Source organism: Dermacentor silvarum, chromosome 4, assembly GCF_013339745.2.
Source record: "Dermacentor silvarum isolate Dsil-2018 chromosome 4, BIME_Dsil_1.4, whole genome shotgun sequence".
NCBI lineage: Eukaryota > Metazoa > Arthropoda > Arachnida > Ixodida > Ixodidae > Dermacentor > Dermacentor silvarum.
Window position 1 is genome coordinate 175836307 of NC_051157.2, and position 21577 is coordinate 175857883.

General features: G+C 44.0%; 2 protein-coding genes across 4 annotated transcripts in view; both read left to right on the top strand.

Moving 5' to 3' along the window:
- Positions 1-330: 330 nt before the first annotated feature.
- The window catches only part of LOC119450779 (uncharacterized), a 93811-nt gene continuing 72564 nt past the window's right edge, over positions 331-21577 (top strand). For 2 of the 3 annotated variants that reach the window (XM_037714281.2, XM_049666223.1), the window contains exons 1-3: positions 331-576; positions 10068-10216; positions 15240-15441. In XM_037714281.2, coding sequence (XP_037570209.1) covers positions 10079-10216; positions 15240-15441 — 340 coding nt within the window. In that variant the 5' untranslated portion in view covers positions 331-576; positions 10068-10078. The remainder of the gene's footprint in view (positions 577-10067; positions 10217-15239; positions 15442-21577) is intronic. The other variant, XM_037714280.2, reaches the window with a different exon arrangement.
- LOC119450780 (uncharacterized) overlaps positions 1298-21577 on the top strand; it is a 177998-nt gene continuing 157718 nt past the window's right edge. The window contains exon 1 of the mRNA XM_049666225.1: positions 1298-1318. The gene's annotated coding sequence lies outside the window, so the exon portion shown is untranslated. The remainder of the gene's footprint in view (positions 1319-21577) is intronic.

Below are 21577 nucleotides of genomic sequence, written 5' to 3' on the forward strand. Positions count from 1 at the left end.
GCCGAAATTTAATGCAACGGCAGTACTTGACCCCAATTCAGGCACATCCGTTTTGCCTCATCATAAGAGCTCTACGACTTTCAACACACTTGGCTTCTAGAGATTGCCATATATAGTTAAAAAAATTGATAGCACCTCTAGCCTACTCTCTGGAACCTTTATTGATCGAGTAGACAGTTATCAATGAAAGGAAAATACGAAATAGAAATAGGCGAAACTCTGACGGTCCTCGAAGGAGTCATCTCTCTTTGCAGTAGCCAGATAAGATACGGTTTGAAGCGCAGCCGCCAGAAAACACGATAACACCATGGCTTTCCTCTGACAACGCCTCTTCCGCGCAAAAGCTCGTAGATTATAGGCGATCGTGGAGTTTTGAAGGACGTCATCATGCTTGATTCAGTTAACACTTCCAGTATACCCTCAGTAGAAGCTGGTAGGGCTGTATTTCCGGGAAGCTCCCTCGAGGCGCCGTTTGCTTGTAATTCACTGCTTCCTTGACGCTTCCACCCAAGCGCCCACACGTCCGAAATCTCACAGAAGCGTGCAGCGCATTCGGTACTGGTGGTTCACACGGAGGTAAGCTCTGCACACGTTATTGAATCAAGGGAATGTACGTTGAATTGACGCAAGCAATTTATTTTATGAATGTTAAAATCATTGGTGTATTTTTGGTTTTACTAAATTTCAGGTGATGTGAAGTTCGTAATGCAGGCCCCACATGTAGGCAATGATTGTTGGCTCAAGACGCCTACATGTATGCTGTTGCCGATCCTATCCTGAAAAAAATCTTGCATGATATTGCAAGCGCGAAGCGAATAGTGGTGTGCATTCACGAACCACAGCGAGAACCAGCGATTACGCTGTAATGTGCGATGAGTAAATATTGCAAAAGTTAGAAGCGGATGGTAAATAAAGCACCCTGAGCGACACGGTGAGAACTTTTGTAGTAGCTAGGCATCTATGATTCTCGAGGCCATCGCTTCAAATGGTCGATCTAAACGATTTGCATTCTCCGTCGACCTTAAGAAAGCGCACGGATTTTGAATTGGCAGATGTGTGGAACTTCAGCAAACTACTCAAAGTGATGCGTCAATGATCTGTCCTTTCACGCCGGCAGGAAGCTCTGGGGGTATCTTGGTGGACTTCTTACGATTGGTTCTGGATAGTGAGACATGAAAGCCTAGCTTAGCTGAACACAGCAGGCGGCTCGCTATGTCAGTGGCTTCCATCGCCGAGGCTTGATGCAGCATACGTTCTTCGCACATGGGAGCTCGTGTTTTACTTTCCTGCGTACAACAGTACTGCATCACATGACTGGGTCTGTTCGTTTTGCCCTATTTATTAACGGTATATTGCGCAGAGCAGTAGGGATTTCACAACCGCCGATGAACTGTTTTTCGGCGGAACGATTCTTAATTAAATTGATTCGGAGGAAACATGCACCAATCAAACTTCGCTGTTGTACTGAGAGTGGTCTAGTGTAGCTGTATAGTGAACCGGTGGAACGATGCCACAGGAGAAAAGAAACTGGAAAGAAACCCTATATTCACAGCAGATTCAACTAAAACGGCGCTACCTATAAATATGCTTCTACGGCAATCATTTTCAAGCGGATGGTAGGCGGCCACTTCATAAGAGGAGCCGAAATTTTCAACTTAAGCTGCTTGCTATGTAGAAGGTAGACAAATATTATAGGTGGGGTGCTATAACATATCTCGTACGCAGATTTAAAATTTGATTCGTTCTTATGAAGCAGGAAGAGAGGCCGATTAGCCGCATCCAGAGCCCCTCAATTAACACTCTCCACGAGCGAGCACGTGCACGTGGCGGCAGAGGAGTTTCTCTGTATACGTCGCACTGGCGATGTCGATGCAGAAAGGTAGCCAAAGATATCAGTGTGCATACTATGCCCTCAAAACAAGGAGGGCGCCTCGAATCGGTTGCCACATTCGTAGGGAAAGCCGATGTACAACTGCCGCAGTTGTAAATACAACTACATAATATATAAACACCTTGGAACTCATGCATTCGGAGAAGTACCACATGATGTAGTGAAGTGCAGTTTATTTCCCTTTCATACAAAGGAGGGAGCCGGGGCTAAAGGCTGGAATGCCTGACGAAGGCCTTGGCTTCCCTGTACAATCTGACATCCAAATACATAAACACATCACTGAAAATATAACAATATAAATGCAAAATCACCTGCACATGCAAGCGTCACATGATGCAGTTATTTAAACATACAGTAGTAAAAATGGTGTTATACAAAACAAGGACCAGAATCGATAAGATATTTCTTTGTGTCCTCTTTAAACACTTTGAATGAAACATCAAAATCAACATTTGTCGACATTTTATTTATAGCCGCAATTACTTGGTAATTTAATTTTTGTTTGCCATAGTACGCGTCTTGGGGACCCGGTGGATTTGTTTTCGAAAATAGTAAGCTTCATTAGACAAGGGGTTGTTTTGGGTGTGTAATTTGTTGGATTGATCATGCTGCAGCAAACGAAAAAGGTAGACTTGGTTCGCTTTAAGCAAATCGTAACTGCGAAACAACAGTGACGCGGAAAAATCTTTTGGTCTGCCATAGCAACCATGAATGCACCGCAAAGCTCTCTTTTGAAGTACTAGTAGTTTCTCATAGTTAGTGGTCGTAGTTGTTCCCCATACTAGAATACAATAGGATAACTTAGAATATACAAGCGCATAATACATTTGCAGTCTCAACCACACGGGTACCAGTTTAGCTAATTTGTAAAGACGGCCAACCCTTTTACTTATTTCAGATGCTAGTTTTGATACATGCGTGTTCCAGGAAAGGTTCTGGTGGAACCAGACACCGAGAAATTTAATGCAATCACCTTGTTGTATGATTACACGTCCAAATTGAATGTTGACCCTTATAGAAATCAGCAGTATAAAATTGGCCTAAAAATAATATAGCTCGTTTTGGATAAATTTAAGGAAAACATGTTGCATTGTAGCCAGGATTGTAAGTTACCTAAACACCTGTTTACCATAGCCTCAGCTTGGACAAGAGATTTGGTGGTAAAAAATACGGTCGTGTCATCAGCATACATAGTCATGTCATGAGAACCTGGTAGTTTGGTAATGTCATTGATATATATTAAAAACAATAGTGGTCCCAATATAGAGCCCTGAGGGACTCCGCAAGTGACAGTCAGTCGGTTGGATGAAACGTTATTCACCCGTATGTATTGCGTCCTATGACGTAAATAATTCTGCACTAAGGTATGTGTAATACCACGTACACAACAGTAATTTACCTTTTGTAAGAGAATACCGTGCTGTGCGAACGCCTTTCGAAAATCCAAGAATAGACCAAGTGTGTAGTGCTTGTGCTCTATATTTTCAAGTATTTTGTCCTTAATAATGAGCAGTGCTTGCTCTGTGGATTTTTTCTTCAAAACACCGTAATGGGAAACAGATATGAGGTTCTGTCTAGTAAAAAAAAAAAAAAACATTCAAGCCTGCAATTGATGACTCCTTCAAATATTTTAGAAAACACTGGTAACACAGAGATTGGTCGGTAGTTTGACATTTCCATTCAATTACCACCTTTTTATATTGGCCATACCTTGGCTATTTTTAGGTCATCGGGAAACATGCCAGTAGTAAACATTAGATGAGCAAGATAAGACAATACGTCAGATATTAGAGGCACTACGTACTTGATGGGAACAGACCTTATATCATCATGACCTGCAGATACATCATTTTTAACTTGTTGATTAAAGTCTCTATTTCCTGAGAGGAAGTGGGTGAAAAAAACACACTTCGATAAAGAAGCAATAGTGTTAATAAATGCATGGTCAGCTTCAAGTGCACCACCGAGCGATTTAACAACATTGACAAAGTACTCATTAAAAGCACAGGCTAAATCAAAACCAGATAATTTTCCATCCGGCGTACTGATCTCGTTCAGCACATTATAATTATCTTTTTCTTTTGTTAGATTAGTTACTTCTCTCCATACTTTACCACTGTCTTAGAAACAACTTTATGAGGGCTAGTTGGTTCATAGTTGAGCGATGGTATGAAGTAACCGCGCGTAATGAACAAAGACGAGAAAGGAACGAAGACCACAGGACAAGCGCTGACTGCCAACTGAATGTGTATAAGAAAACCAGCCTTTTTATACATGCTCAAAATACATGCGCACATCAAACAATCGCTAATCACAATGCCAATCTTTCTTTCAGGAAGTTTATTTCTTTCTCCGATAGTAGAAGAGAAGGCGCACTGATACAATTGTCACCGTCGATGCTGATCCAAAAGTCCTCTAAAATTTCTCTTTCCTTCTTAGATTTTCCTTGTCCTATAAATTTCGTTTTATTAAACATCGGAGCGCATGCGTGTTTCTTACAATGGTCAGCTAAATGGCTACATGTCCGTTCTTTACGTTATTGCAGTGTTGACGAGCACGATCATTGAAACATTGTCCAGTTTGACCTATGTAAACTTTTCCACAATTCAAGGGAATCTGATACACTACATAGTTGTGCAATCGGACAAAAATCGGGTTTTGTGATTGACAGTGCAAGCGGGAGACTTGTGTCTTGGTTTCATGCGTGCACAAATCGAAAACAGCTCGCAAGGGGCGTTGAAAAGCAAGTCACATTATGCCTATTTGAAACTTTCTTAAGATTGTGTGATAGCTTGTGCACGTACATAACAACGTGCACTGTTCTCCTGTCTTGATCGTTTTCTTTTTTTTTTGCCTGGTTCTGCTTTTTCTCTCTGCAGGATTGTCTGACACACAGATGTGACATCTTGGGGAAAGCCTGCATCTCAATGATCGTGCTCGTCAACACTGCAATAACGTAAAGAACGGATATGGTAGCCATTTAGCTGACCATTGTAAGAAACACGCATGCGCTCCGATGTTTAATAAAACGCAATTTATAGCAAAAGGAAAATCTAAGAAGGAAAGAGAAATTTTAGAGGCCTTTTGGATCAGCATCGAAGGTGACAATTGTGTCAGTTCGCCTTCTCTTCTACTATCGGAGAAAGAAATAAACTTACTGAAAGAAAGATTGGCATTGTGATTAGCGAGTGTTTGATGTGCGCATGTATTTTGAGTATGTATAAAAAGGCTAGTTTTCTTATAATAAACATTCAGTTGGCCGTCAGCGCTTGTCCTGTGGTCTTCGTTCCTTTCTAGTCTTTGTTCATTACGCGCTGTTACTTCATACCTTCGCTTTCCACTGTCGTCTTGGATTCTTATGAAGCGCTCGATAAAATAATTTGTTTTTGCTGTGTTTAACTCCTTATTCAGTTGATTTAGATACCTCTTTATACTCCTTTAGATGGTTGGGATCCCAACTCTGAAATGAAAAGGTGGTACATCTTGTTCATTGTGCGAATTTTTGCGTGCATATGTTTGTTTATCCAAGGCTTCCTGAACTTCTTCCTGTTTAATCTTCTTCTGATTAGTGGGAAAGCATTATTATAGGCGTCTAAAAACTTTCTAATAAATTCTGAGTACGTCTTATTTACGTCACCAATATCGTATATGTTATCCCAATTTATATTCCGAACTAGGTATTGAAATTTGTTCAGAGTTTTATCGTTTATTTACCGTGTTATGTATCTATCAACGGTAACCATAGGTTTGTGCACTCTGCTGATAAAGTAAAAAAATGGAATATGATCACTAATGTCCGAACTCAGAAAGCCACATTCAATATTACATGGTACAACACTTGTAACACAAACACCTAAAAGGGTGGCTGTATCAAAAGTAATTCTTGTAGGCAAAGTAATCCGATTGGAAGATGCAAAAAATGAAATAACAGTGTTTAAATCTCTAGTGCTCTGATCGCCATGCAATAAATTTATATTAACATCACCCATAAGTACAAATGGAGGAGCGGTAGAATTCAAGTTTTAAAGTAATTTTTCAAAAAAATCTAGAAAGTGTCGCTTATTTTCAGTCGGTGGCCTATAAATTGCCCCGACAATTATATTGGGCAGTGATACAGTTAAACATTCGACATTGGGACTCATTATTAAGCTGTCAAGAACAGAATGCGGGTAGCAGCTTTTAATATATTCAGCAACGTATTCAGCCTCCACCTCTTCCGTAGGAGACCGTTCTATGCGTAGTTATTGAAATGAAGACGGTTATCATGTGTGAGCAACCAAGTTTCACTGAATACTAAAGCATCAAATTCTGTTGTTAATGAGGTAAAAAAGTTATCAAGGCAGTCGCCTTTGTTTTTGATGCTTCTTATATTAAAGTGGAGAACAGACAGTTCCTGCTGCCGGTTACAGAGCTTAGAGTTAAAATACTCAGGGTTGTATAGAGAACAAGTCGATACTTGAAACCTGGCCATGATCACTTGAGCGAAAAATGATGCAACTATTGTGATATGTTGCGCAAATCGCCCTCATCGGCAATCCTGACGGCATTGGAAGATTCGCTCTTTCTGTCGAAAATCTTGCCCCCGATCGCCCAAACGAATTTCCAAGACATTTCTTTCTTGCGGGCAATTGTGGCTGCCAGTAGTTGCTTATTAGCACGGGTGAAATGCTCATTAACATACACCCGATGAGATCCAGGTAGTCCCAGCATCTCGTTTGTGATGTGACGTTTTCTAGCCTTCGCAAGAAGCGCCTGTCGCTTATCGCGGCGCACCAAACGAACGATAACGTTGCCCTCGCCCGTCACTCGTGTTGTTATCTTGTGACATGTGTCAATGTCAGCAGCACAACGTGATTCGTCAATGAGTTCGCCAAGTTTTTTTACGACATCATCAGCATTGTTGACTGTCTTAACGCCCTTAAGCTCTAAATTATTCAAACGGCTATATTGTTCCAGCTCGTCGACTCGTTGCGCTGGCTGCTTGTTTTCTTTCTTGAAAGCTTCGTTACTTTTTAGCAGGATGCTGAGTTCCTGGCTCAAAGCTTTCAACTCTGTGTCAATCACTTTGGCTTCATCGCAAGTGTCGCTGCAGAACTTCACACTTTCTTTGACAAAGCGCATTTCAAGTCTCATTTAACGCTTGAAACCATCCAGAGCTTTCACGAAATCCTTCGACATTGTTGCAATCAAAAACTGAATTCGATGCAAATAAAACACAGAAACACAACGCAATGCAAAAATAATGAAAGCGTAATAAAGCTTGGCAGCGGTGCGCAGACTTATAGCGTATGTAGCTAAAACTAGAGGTATAGCTCACCTGCAAGAAGCAGAAGAATTAGTCTGGTGCTTGTTGCTTGCGCACCGCTGCCAAACTGTGCGTAGGCGCCGAGCCGACAGACTTTTTGTAGCAGCCGAAGCCGGTGAAGTCTTGCTAATCGGTGCCTATGACAGAGCGCCACGTCAGAAAAAAGCAGCGGCTATCAGGCTCCGAACTTGCGTCGGAGTGGGGGTTGAATCTGTCCTGCCGAGTCTGTCCAGTGCGTGCTGAATCCAGTAGATTCGTCCTTGAATAATCATCCACCACTGCAAGAAGCAGAAGAATTAGTCTGGTGCTTGTTGCTTGCGCACCGCTGCCAAACTGTCATGTCATGTGGTGTCATATCATGCATGTGTGGTGTCATGTCATGCATGCGGTTATCCTGCATTAAAATGCGTGGATCACAAGCCACGGCGGCCGCATTTCGATGGGGGCGAAATGCGAAAACACCCGTGTACTTAGTTTCAGGTGCACGTTAAAGAACCTCAGGTGGTCCAAATTTCCGGAGTCCCCCACTACGGCCTGCCTCATAATCAGATCATGGTTTTGGCACGTACAACCTCATACTTTGTATTTTAAATTGCAGTTGTTAGGACCCTACTAAACATTCTGTCAGACGTCCTTATCCATCCATTATTTAAAATTTGTTCTTATCTACCTGCTTGCCTACAGATACTTTCCCAGTAACAATGTCGCATGGAGAATTCTAGCGGCAGAAATGTATATTTTTAACATTTGTCTGGTTACCGTACTGCCTGTTATTTCCCAATAGTTATGTTCTTTTATGGCAGGTATTTCACACTATTATCACCTAAATTCCGTCAAGCTATGTCTAGAGAACTGGATTTGCATACACAAAAACAAGATACTTCATTCATAAAAACAATTAGGGCCATTTATTTATGAAGCAAAGCACATCATAGAAAATCTGTGGCGGGTAAGTGCCATAGGAATAGCGAATCCAATAACAAGTACGTTTGGAAGGATATAGCTTTGACATGCGTATTACGTAAAAGATAAGTTGATTTTGTTGACATGCTGTTGTGAAACTATAGAAACCTGTCCATACTGCATCAACGATATTCGGGCGCATCACAAAAGAAAGCCTTTATGGGAACAGCCTGGGGAGCGTGACACGCTGTATTTTTTTTCAAAGCTGCATGGAAGTCACCTTGCCGTCCTATGAAAATTACGGCTGCCCTGTAAGACCCTAACCGAGACGTCTTTATGATGTACTGTAAACTCTAATACGAGTTCTTGCTTCTAACTCATTTCGATAGGTGTGTGGATGTCGAAAGTTTATCTTACCGGTTACGCGAACATCAGCCTACCTTGGTATTTCGCATGCGCTACACTTCTTGCTCATACTGTTGTTCTCAGTTTCCCGGAAAAGTTTAACCAATTTTCAAAAATGTTCAATGCAGTCTAGGCGAAAGCGACCAATTTCATGTTGTTGGTTGTTGTATGTAACATGCCACACTTTTTTGTATTACCTTTCTTGCATAGTGATTCAACAAAATTGCGTTCTTCAAGGGTGTTGAACGTAGGGCAAAACTTGAAATGAGAACATGCCTTTGACTAAACACTTATTTCCGTGCCTTTTACATTACTAAGCAGAGTTGTGCAGTGGGGCCTTCCATTTCATTCCCGCTGCATTGCGGATAGAGAGCAGCTGCGTCAGTTCTGCCCTTTTTATCTCGTTGGAATGGTGAAAGTCTGACCAATTCAACTCCTGAAGTGGCGGAGCTGATTTATTCTACTCCTTCTTTCAAGTAAATGAAACGATTTCTCTATAACTGCTTACCACATTCGCTTGCATGCCTCATAACAAAAACGTACTATTGGATACCTAATGGTCTCACAATTAATATTACTGAGTCACTTCGCAAGTAATTCTTGTTTTGCAGGAGGATCTCTGGTTTTACATTTCCTGGCGTATGTTCGGCGATATTATTTTTAAGCGAAGCTTTATACGCTCGCAAGTGTCGGTGGTGGTGGCGTCATGTAAAAACCAAGAGTTTGGCGATTGCGCTTGAAGGAACACCAAACGGCAGGATGTGGCTAATGTACCGGAATACATTTGATAAGCGTGACTGTGCAGAACAACTTCTTGTGATTGCTGCAATTGCGTAAGGCCATCATTGTCCGTTTACCGCAGTATTATTGGAGTAGAAATCAAGGATATTTTCTCCAAAATTAACAAGTTCTTATGTGCTGTCGGGCGTTTGGGCTCTGCTTTGTTGCACGCGTGGTGGAAACCTTTGAAACGCGCGCCACAACAGCACACGCGGAATGGAGCGTGCGCACCTATCAGGTTAGCTTTGGGAGAACTTGCGTTGGCGCTGCTCGGGAAGTTGGCTGCCCGATAAGAAGTCATCGATGTCCTCACTCTGGAGCTTTTGGGGGATCAGCCTGGTGAGGAGCTGGTGGTGCGCGACCCGTCTATGGTTCTTTTCGCGCGTGGGAAAACGTTTTGCTCAGTGTCCCCGAAAGTGAGAGCTTTTTATTTCGCCTTTGCGACTACCCCTGTTGGACTGGACGGTACGGCGCTTCCTTTTCCGTCTTGCCTGTTCTGTTATCGACCGCGACGTTGCGGTGAATCATTCTCTGCTACGGCGGTTCTCTTGTCGTTCCCCTTAGCCGACACACTCGTTTGCCTGGCTCTTCCGGTGCGTGTTGCTTCGTGTTACGCTTTCAGCTGTCAGCCGCGAGACTGCGGTGATTTTTGAGTTCTTCGTTACGTCGTAAGCAGTTTCTGTTCCTTACGCCGCTGGTTCTTTGTCGTGCTGGTCGTGGCTCGCGGACCCCCTGAACGAAGGCGATGAGCCTTAAGCGCATAATTTTTCCTCTCTCGTGCAGTGCTTTAGGAAATGTTTCCCGAAAATATGAAGGCTCGTATCCATGATCGTGTCATCTACTCCCCATACCCCAACGTGGACATTCCCGAGAGCTCTTTCTACGCTCTGGCCAAAGAGAAACTGCTCGTGAACGCTGACAAACTATTGCTGGTGAGTCCCATCTCATGTGGTACGTGCTTTCTAAAGGGATCTCATTACTACATAGGTTGCACGGACGTCATCGCGGACGCCATATTGGGGTACCAGCAGGTCGAGAAGGGGCGTAAGCAAGGAACATGTCAGCATGACAGCAACAAGAAGCGCGTCTTGCGTCGAACGTCAGAGCGATAACAATGATAAACCGGTGAAACAGCAAGAAGAAGCGCGTCTTGCGTCGAACGTCAGAGGGACAACAATGATAAACCGGTGGAACAGCAACAAAAAGCGCGTCTTGCGTCGAACGTCAGAGCGACAACAATGATAAACCGGTGAAAAACAATCGCCGTGAAAAAGCAAAACAGTTTGCGCGTGATAATACGTTGCACTGACGTCATAGTAGTCGCCATCTTTGGGACCATGACGTCAGTGCAACGTATTATCAGGCGCAAACTGTTTTGCTTTTTCACGGCGATTGTTTTTCACCGGTTTATCATTGTTATTGCTCTGACGTTCGACGCAAGACGCGCTTTTCCTTACTGTTTCACCGGTTTATCATTGTTATCGCTCTGACGTTCGACGTAAGACGCCCTATTTGTTGCTGTCACGCTGTCATGTTCCTTGCTTACGCCCCTTCTCGACCTGCTGGTACCCAAAGATGGCGTCCGCGATGACGTCCGTGCAACCTATGTATATGGGTACCTGTTTATAGGCCTTTCAAACAACCACCTCGTGCCAGAACGAGGTCTGTCAAAAACGATCACCCCAGATTTGTTAAAAGAGCATAAATTTGCCTCTGGCAGAGGGACAACACCTTTATAATTCATGTTGTCTTGGTGCAGAGAAAGTCAGACGTAGTAAAAGCTGGAGAATCATTATATAGAAATGAGGTTCAACAGAATGGATGCTAGGGCTCCTGATTACTTAAATAAATGACGCGAAAATTACACAGATTGACATGAATACCGTGGCTATATATTAAGCAAAAAATCATTTTCAGGTTTTCGTAATTGTTTCACACTTTTATTATTTTAGTATGAGAATATTTGACATAAAATCAATGCGCTGTCAGTGTTTCGTCCCATGACATTTGTTTGTGGGCTGCCGTGCACAAACTTGCGAGGAATAACCTTGTCAACAATGTAAGACAAGGTGTGAGCAACTTTAGTGATAGAATGGTGTCGCGATATAACCCGCATATACCGCACGCCATATAACAAGGTGTGGCATGTACTTATGCCTAAATATATAGGGAATCTTTCGCTCACGGAGAACGACGCCGACGCCGACACCGCATTTTCTGCAACACGGGGCCCTTAATGCTGTAGCGGAAAAAGCTTTGAAGCTAGCAGGTGTTCACACAGGCTGTTAACTGCAAAGTGAAGGGGGTGTGAATATTTATTGGCACGGAGCAGCCCTTACTGGCACTCGCATCACCAGTTACGTAGTTCCAAAGCTAGAATCTGATCTAACCAGTTTTGCCTATGTTTATCTAATATTTTCAACAACGTGTAATAAAGAAAGAAAGAATAATGCTCAAGAACCGACCCTGCTGTTCAAGGTGTTTCCCGTGGTCAATAGAGGTCATGTGAAATACACTAAATAGGCTTTTTCGCACCATTTTATTGCCCGGCACGAAAGGCCCGACCTCCTGCTCATGGCACCATTGGGCCGAAGGTAGGCTTGCGGACAGCGAGGATGAAGCAAGACAAATATTTTGGCTAGGATAGCGGTGTCAGCTTGTGTGTTCCTGCTTTATTTCTACTTCAGGTTGACGTTCCTGATCATGCGTGGGTCAACAGGACGAGTGGGGAAGCACGCTTTTAGATTTTCACATATCGTCTATTGCATCTCTCGACGGTTCACTAAGTGCACTCACAACTATTACAAGGTTAGCCTAGATAAGCGGACGCTCATGTCCGACGAAGGAAAGGTTTACGGCGTTCATAGCAGCGGGAACAATAAGGTACTACTACCTTAATGTTTAAACCATTTCACAGATGAAGCTCGCCGCTTCGAGTTAACAGTCGAACACTACGAAGGTAAAGTCAGCGCCACTAGGAATGGATGGCAACGCGATGTTCCTTGCTGTGTGAATAGACAGCCTTTCTTCTAGGCACATGTCATAGAGATCCTGTGTAAGCGGGCCGCTACTGCTCACGCCTCTACTTTGTCACAACAAGCACCTGTTTACAGCTACGATCATCCATTGCTGCATGCCTTTAAGTACAGGTAGTGAACTTAACCTATATTCTCCATGTAGGTATGCGTAGAACCGTAGTCAAAAAATCTATATATCCGCCTTTTGAATAAAACATTTCTTGTGCTCAACCATCGCTAGCGTAAGAGCAACCAGCGTCTCACTGTTAGTAATATCTGCGCTCACGATTTTTAAAGAAAAGTGATTTACGCATGCGCTTGTTCATCGCTGAAATATTACAGAATGCTTTTTTGGCTTGGAGTGACAGTTGATATCACCAACGAGTAACTGTAAGTTGTCGGTTGTCTCCAATCATCATGTATGTTGGACGTTGTTTGGAGTTTCAAAGAAGAGCATTGACTGATTATTATGCAGCCCCATGAAACTCTTCTACGTGCATACTTCGCTCTCGACATAAAGCGCAAACAAATAAAACTTCGGTATGTAGTTTATACGCCTTTTGGCGAGCCACGCCACTTCATCAAATTATTTATGAAACAAGAACAAGAAACTCTCGTGCAATGGGCATGGATTCGCATGGCGATTTCTGAAGGAACCCATTTCCGCATGAAGGAAATGTTCGGCACGCACGCAGCGAGATAGCGCAGCCGAGACACGTCACACAGTGGGAACTTGCACGAATAAGGTTGCGCACGTAAGGAATCCGACAAAGAATTACAATTTCACAGCATTTGTAAGAACTTTGATTAGCAATAGGTGTTCCATTGGGCCCTGTTTATACCAACCGTGTGTCTCGGCCAGCCGAAAGGTATAATCGAGAAAATAAAAAAAGACACTTCGATTCCTTAGATATGCCTTAGGTTCCATGCAGGCCTTCGTTACACTGTGTTATCGCTGATAATGAATGCCACATTGGTCTTAGCTTGTCAAGAAGGGTTTCGAGCGTTACCATGAGCGCAAAAAAAAAACCGGCAGATCCCACACCCCGTGGGAATCGATGTCATGCGAAGCAGTGCGCGGGTAGCCTACCAAATTTACGAAACGACCGTGATAGCACCGAGACTTAGGCAGCTGTTTTATAGCCTACATGACACGCATGTCATGACATTTACGTTATGAGTACTCAGGAGTCCCTTTAGCTAGGCCTAAAAACCATTATTGCAAAAGCCTTAGTCATGCTCATAACTAAGACTTCGACCAAGAACCTTTAGCTTTTCAATGCGAAACATTTCTTGGCGACCATTTGCTACTTTGACAGTATCTATATATCTATCTGTCTATCTAGCCGCCTACGTCTTGGAGCTCTCATGGTCATTTCCTTAACTTGGTATTTATCAAAATTGGCAATATTATGACAAGAGTGTATGACGAACATGTATCATCGGTCATGACATGAATATCATGACATGTAGGTCATGAAACAGTTGCCGACGTCGTGGTGCTCTCATGGTCGTTTCGTTAACTCAATAGGTAGGCAAAATTGGCATAGTATGACGACGGTGCATGACAAACATAAATGATACGTTATGTCATGATATGCGTGCCATTTATGTCACGAAACAGTCACCTAAAATGCCAGTGACCCAGCAAAACCATTTCACACTCAAAAAACACTGAAATGAGTTCGGACGTAGCTACTAAGGAAGGAAACGCTAAAAGATGATGGTAGAAGGCATAGTCATGAGCATGACTCAGAAAAAGTGACGATTACTCAGAAAAATAAAGATTACCACTCAAAAAGCGCTGAAATTGATTCGGAGGTGGGTACAACGTCAAGGAAACACTAAAGAATGGTGGTAGAAGCTGGACAGATAGACAGATTGATTGATTGATAGACACTGTCCAAGTAGAAAATGCTTCGCATTTGAAAGAAATGCAAGCTCGGTAATGCCGTTACCTGACCCGCCACGGTGGATTAGCAGCTATGGTGTTGCGCTGCTACGCACGAGGTCTCGGGATGAAATCGCGGCCGCGGCGGCCGCTATTTAGATGGGGGCGAAATGCAAAAACGCCCGCGTCTCGTGCATTGGGGGCACGTTAAAGAGCCCCTGGTGGTCAAAATTATTCCAGAGTCCCCCACTACGGCGTGCCTCATAATCTAATCGTGGTTTTGGCACGTAAAACCCCAAAAGTCAATACAGTTTCCAGTAGTGTTCTGCTTCACAGCTGTATCAATACCATACTCAGCTAGTAAGGACTAAGTTGTATAGTTTAGTTGCTTAAAGGCGCGAGATACTATCTGTCAACGATAGCGGATTGTAGTAATCACTGCCAATATGCGCCAGACTGTAAGGGATTCCCATATTAGCTAATGGCGCAATAACAGTGTCCATCAGCGAAGTCCCAGCTCGGAAACCGTTCATCCTGCGCCGTATTTCAGCAATAAGATAATAACGATAGCGAGGGGTTGGCGATAACACCTCAAACACCTAATCATCTTGTAACCTACTCTTTCACGCAAGGCCTAGCGCGTTTTGCTCCACACTTCTCATATACATAAGATTACGAAGTGAAATGTAAGCACGATGTATACCCCTGCTAATAGGAATGGCTTTAAAACCCGTGCACATACCAGCATGCATTCTCACAAGTGTACAAACCCTTTAGAAACGTTTTCTACAATGGTACGCTGCCCTAAATACTATGGCATCGTCTGGTATCTCTGAGTTGCAACTCAAGGGATGGATGTGATGTCCTCCAAGATTTAGGATGCCGGTTATCACTCTGAGGTGGCTCCTCTGGTTTTCAGATGTAGCCTTAGCACTTACCACTTCGAGCAACTAAATTGCTCTAAGGATAAAAGAGTACTCCAGGGCATTGAGAAGCACATACAATGTTACAATGCTGCAAATGAGTGAATTTTACGACCACTTACAGGTTAGCGATGTCGTCAGCCTCACCCGAAGCGAAACGTTGGCTCACATGGAGCGTTATGCTGTTGGTTTCCGGAATAATGGCGTAGTTCCTGGAGACCGGGTCTGCATACACCTCGACAATGGAGTGGAAAATCTGATAGCCATCTATGGGTGCATCCTCGCTGGGGCAACCGTGGTCTTAGCCAAGCCTTCGCTTACGGAAAGTAAGTAGAGTGCAATTTTCTTTTTGGCGTGTTTGCGATGGGGGAGTGGGGGCGAGGAGTTGCGTGGGTGGCCTAAAAAAGCAAGTTTGACTATAGAAGAAGAGTTAACGAAAACGGTGTCCAGCAGATTGCGATTCTACAGAAGTCGCTGACCTTAATCTTCCATTGCAGCACAGAAAACTTCCGAGCATTGGCCGTAAAACGATTTCTCTGTGTGCATAAGCAGGCAGTTCTACGTTCGAAAAGATCAAACAAGGGTGAACTAATGCAGGGTACGCGCAGGCAAACATAATGAATTGGTTGACGAGACCACCACTAATCTAGCTTGTAATTCTGTCAGTATCTGCACTGAACTACGCGTCGGACGTCCACCTAGAAAGCCAGCTTGAAATACCTTGAAAAAAACATGTTTGTCAAAAACAGAATGTGAAAGGTAGCTACCGTGATTAAATATGTCACATACGCAAGCTACGTGCTAGCGTGGGCGCTTATCACGTTTTATTTCCTTCCTTTGGGCAATTGTAAAATCTTGGTGAGTGCTCTTGTCTATAAGTAGAGAAGTAAAAGTTCCCAATTTGCGTAAAATATTAAACAAAAGTGGACCTACTGCCCTGCGAGAATGCGTTTAGACGAAACTTTCTGTGGTGTTAGCGATGAACGCTGCGTTTCTTTCTGATGAACGGCCATTTGCAAGCCCGAAACAGTCCCAGATGATCTTTGAATACGTTAAAATAGCTTCCTTAAGAATATCAATTCCAATAAGTTCGCTTCTAATTATAATTTTTGTCCCCATCCGTTCACACGAACTATGGTAAAAAACATCTACATTCGCTACTATTACACTTTGGAATCGTTTTCCTGCTTCACTTGAAATACTACCTACATTTCAGCGTTTCAAAGCTTCGCTAAACGATTTTCTGCTAACCTCTGATAATTTGGCTTAATAGATAGTTATATTTTCATGTAACCTAACTCATAAGTGTCAGCTGTTCTTTTTTTTTTTGCAGTCTTCACGCTGCCCCCATTTTTTCTCTTTGTTCGTTCTTGTTTTTTCTTCTGCCTTAAAAAATGTATAATTTTTTACATTGCCGTGGGTAATTCTGTTGCACTACATCACATTAGAGCATTGTTTGTTGGGTCTTTCTTCATTATCATTTGCTTTCTTGCAACTAATATACTGTTATGCCATCCACTGGTATGCTGCCAACAACTGTACAATTCTGTTATAGTTTCTCATTGAGGGTCCTGTTTTCAGTAATAATACTTTGGGACCCTCGTCTGTATATTAGATTTATGTATTTATGTTTTGCGGATATCAATAAACTTCAAACATCAACTTCAACAGGACCAATTTGGACACATTTACACCGCAAGAAGCGTCACTCAACGTAAACTTGTAGCACTCTGACATGTAAATAATACTCATGACGACGAAGTATTCACAATGAAAGAGTAATTAAGGTATCGCGAATATGGTGCACTAGGATGATATGACGACAACGACAATGTGATGACAACGCTGAATGACGATGATTGAACGACCACAACAGCATGAAAATGACTGGCGGTGGATGGCGTCCTAGTTAGGTTCCTGATCGTCACGGCTGTGCAACTGTCTGCGATGAGTGCTGCCCTTTCAAAGACTCAGAATGACCCTCTAGCCTGCCGTACCTTGCACCGTACGCATCGCTGACGGTAGTACCTCTCCAGTCGTCGTCATGTTGACTGGTAGAGCGACCGTCGCCGGCCTCCAACCTACCGTTCTCTTTATCGTTCAGGAGCGCTGTCGTCATGACCTGATTTTTGGTGCATGGCGTCTTTCTTCCGATACACTGCGCCCATATTGACTACTCTACAGGTCTTGTTCAGTTAGACGTGCTATGCGACACTTACTCTGTTTTCTGCTGCACCTCCTTCTTTAAGTTATTTTCACTTCACCCGTTTACTATCTCAAGCCGCTGTTTCGGTCATTTTCACCTTGCGTCCGCCTGTACATGACATCAACTATACCATCTATGACACTGTACGCGTGACACTGTACGCTTTGGCGTACAGTGTGACGCTTCCTAGTACTGTCATCACAATTATGTCCCACTCTATCTACCTTCCTATCCTCACCTTTGGATTGTCTACGCATGTATTTCCACGCGACGTTACAGTGGCCCATTTGACATATTCTGGCGAGTGTCAAATCGCCTCGCTCACTACCGATGCTTGTCCTAATACCGGCGTAAAGCTGAGGTACTCTCGTGCGTGTTCCTCGTCTTACCACGCTAATGACAAGATCGCCGCCCCTAATACTACTACTCCGAATGGGGAACTTCGTTCCCTAAGAATCACTTAACGGGATATGTTTTTTTTTTGTTTCGACGATTATCCTTTTGGCCTGGCAACCATCGTCACACATTGCATTAACACTGGTAATGTAACTCCCGTCCATCGACCACCCTGCCGTGTCTCTGTGGCTGAGCGGGACATCGGGCTGAACGAAGTAACAAAGATGCTATATAAAAGCACCGTCAAACATTAAGCTTAATCGTGGGCTTTCGTAGTCGTCCTCCTAAATGAAAAGGGCACACCTGGTAGGTTTGCGTAGGTTACCGCCATATTGACAAGGTTAGCGAAAAGTACGTCTATCTTTTGCCTCGCATCACTACTGCGTCGTATCTCGACGATGTAATCGAGTTTGCCCCAGCCTTTGAACGGCACCTTCAGCGCCTGCGACATGAGCTTGCTATTTCAGAGAGAAGCTGCATACATCTCGTGGCGAAAACACAAAACTCCAGGTTAACAATTGAAGGCAAACGGCATATCCTGCTTTGTAATCAGGCATACACTATATTTATGTATAGATATATATTTATACGCGGGAAGGCACCTCGACACCAGCACTATATATATATATATATATATATATATATATACGTAGTAACGTCACCATGCTTCCATATATAAAAGAGAGACCCGTCAAGCGACTCATTGAGTTCATTCTAAGACTGCCATGGGTAGACCTCGGAAATAAACATAACAAAAGAACAGCGTGCATACGAGGCTCGACCATGTGTGGTGTTTGGTAGAGCTTTGCTGGACGTTCACGTTCGCAGGGCGAGATGGCGACCAATTTTTTTCGTTCCACCAACCTTCCGCACAACTAGTGAAAATGCCCCTTCGGTCGCCGTGCAATCACTGTTCTTGAACACCTCGCCAACGCTTTGGGGATTCAACCTGAACCGAACAAATTTCGTGTTGTCCATACCCTTCCCGTACAATGCTGGGTGCGAAGCTTTATTCGCCCGTGACCGTACTAACAACGCTTTGTTAAAGACTTGACTTACCGTACCGGCGCTGCAAAAGTAGATGTCCGGCGAAGCAGCTGTAAACCACCACTAGAACTGCTCAGGAGGATATGCATTGCTTCATTGCTTTAGAGACATAGTAGGAGTGTGAGTATTGCTCCTTTAGGCAGCATGCCGCCGCTCGTCGTATTGCGTTTTTTTTTTTTTTGCATTTGCAACGCATCCTACTGACGCTGATGCTCGGGAGTCCCTACTATGCGTTGCCTACCCGTAGTGGTGCTGCTACAAGAATGAAATCAGTTAAATCAGTTGCTAGGCTGGTTTTATATTTGAGAGGCTAAAAACGTCACTACGTCTACCCACCCCCATCGCAAGCCTACGACGTCGCGGCAGCTTGTGCAACAGTAATATTTACCGGGAAACGTTTAGGTGGAGCGCTACGTGCTTCGCATTGTTATTCGGCGCGCCTTATCATCAATGATGTGGTTTGGATGCTTATTTAATGGTTTTCGTTATTGAAACGTATGCTGTGGTGTATGTTGTATGTGTGCACTTTTCAATGCAATCGCTGGAGTTTTTTTATCGCTGTAGGTATGTTTTTTCCGTGAAGATGCGCTGCGAAAAATTCCGACCAACTAGAGGTTAGCAGCTTCACTGAAAAATTTTGCTCGTGTTGCTCGGCCTCTCACTGATATTTTGATAAACGATGTCCCTATCTCATGAGGAAGCAGACGCTTCGCTCACGCTCATTGGAGTCCTTACAAACAGCCCGATTTCAGCCTATTACCACCTTTCTGTGCCCACCGAGGTCTGTAGAGATATTAGTGGATTCGGCGTCGGCGCTCTCTTTGCTCTATTCCTGAGTGAATGAGAGTTCGAGCTAGCTTACGCTAGCGGCCTCTCTCGTCCCCGGACTCAATTACTTCATTAGCGAAAGAGGACGTTTCGCCACGAGTCTCGGTAGTCGCAAAATTTGGTCTGTGCCTGCTTGGTTGCCCATTTCGTGTAAGTACTGATCACTACGCTTTATGCTGTCTGTATTTTATGAATAAACTTACAAGTGGACTTGTTTGGGCGTTAAGACTGCAAGAGTTCCCGTTCACCGTCGTGGGTAAATGCGAACGTGTACACCAGGGCGCTCACTGCTTGTCTCGCAATCCATTGGATCCCCCAGAAGCCACAGATGTCGACTCCAACACCTGCGTAATGTCCATCTCTGACATCTGCCACGTGGTAGCCGAGAAGTGCCCCGATCCTGGTCCACGTTTCATCATGGGTTGTTTACGCTCTGCAAACCCCTGATTGTTCCCTTAACTTGGTTGCTCTGCTCGATCGAACCCTATACAGGGGTAATTTGCATTTTGATGGCACTGCACTTGTTTTAGTGGTTCCTGTGCACATTAGGTCCACCATCCTCAAGTGAGTCCTCGACGACTGGGCACCTGGGCATTACCCGCCCCTACGACCGAGTGCGACTGGGTATTTTCTGGTCCGGCCTTCAGCGTTCGGGACGCAGATAAGTCAGCGCTTGCGACCTGTGCCAACGCTTAAAGCTGCCTTTCATGCCTCCCACTAGGCATCTTAATTCCATCGACAATCCTGCCCAACCTTTCTTTCGTGTGGGACTCGATCTGCTCTGCTCTTTTCCAACTTCAAGTGGCGGCATCAAACGGGTGTCCGTTGCGGATGATTGCACCACCCCCTTAGCCATTAAACAAGCCCTGCCCCTCTGCTATACCACGGTCGTCGCGGATTTTAACGCGAGAACGTTAAGGACCCCGTGTCGCAAAAAATCTGGCGCTGGCGTGGACGTCGGCGTGCACGGCGGAAAAAATCATCCGCAACCAACCCAACCGTTCAGGCCCTCCTCTTGGCGCAAGGTGGTAGTGCAGGAGAAAATCATTCCGAATCACACCGACCGCGCAGGCCCTTTGTCGTGGTTCGAGGTGTTAGTGAACAAAAATTGAATTTCTCACAGTGAAATCCGTCAGAAAAATGGTAAACTACAACTCAAGCACAACCTACAGACATGGTGTCGTCGGACTGTTATTTCAATGTACGAGAATATTTCTGTTACGAGAAAACTCAAACACAAACTTCTTTTGCCAGTATATCTACCATAAGAACACCGGCTCACTCGGGTGTGAGCTTGCGAAAATCTTGTCCTGATGACGCTTGCATCATCGGCAGGTAAAATTGGAACTTGTCCTGCCAAATATGTTTTAGACACGCCTTCGCGTCGGGGCAAACGTAATCAAATAAGAAAATAATGGAAAACGGTCCTAGGGCTTCACATTTTATTATAAGGCGACTTATATTGCCCCCGAAGAAACGTCTTCCCAGCAATGCATTTCAGTTTAGAAATGAAGCCGACTTTAAGGGCATCGGTGTAAGCTTGGTCTTTGTAAGCTGGCTTTCTCACGTTCTGTGTTGCAGTGAATGAAGCCTACTTGCCGGATGCGAACGATGCGATGCGAACGGGTCCCGATAACGCTGTCGCGTTCTACTCTTAAAGGCGAAGCTTAAGTGTCCTACAATTTTTTTCTGCATAATGTTCTGCACGGCACTCATCACGTGCTCCCCAGCAATCGCGTATGCAGCTTCCTGTCTAAAAACAATGAAGATATCTATTGCTAATGCTCTGCTACCCACCAAGTCGCCACTTCTTACCACCACTAAGAAACTGCCTTGCCAAACCCCTCAAAAATCACCAATCGACATGCTTGCTGTGTACCATAGACCAACGCGACTAGTTCGTCGTTAGCCGTATCTTACTTTTGCATATAACGTACCCGTCATGACCGCGCTAGTTACTCTCTGGTTTATTTACTGTTTTTCAG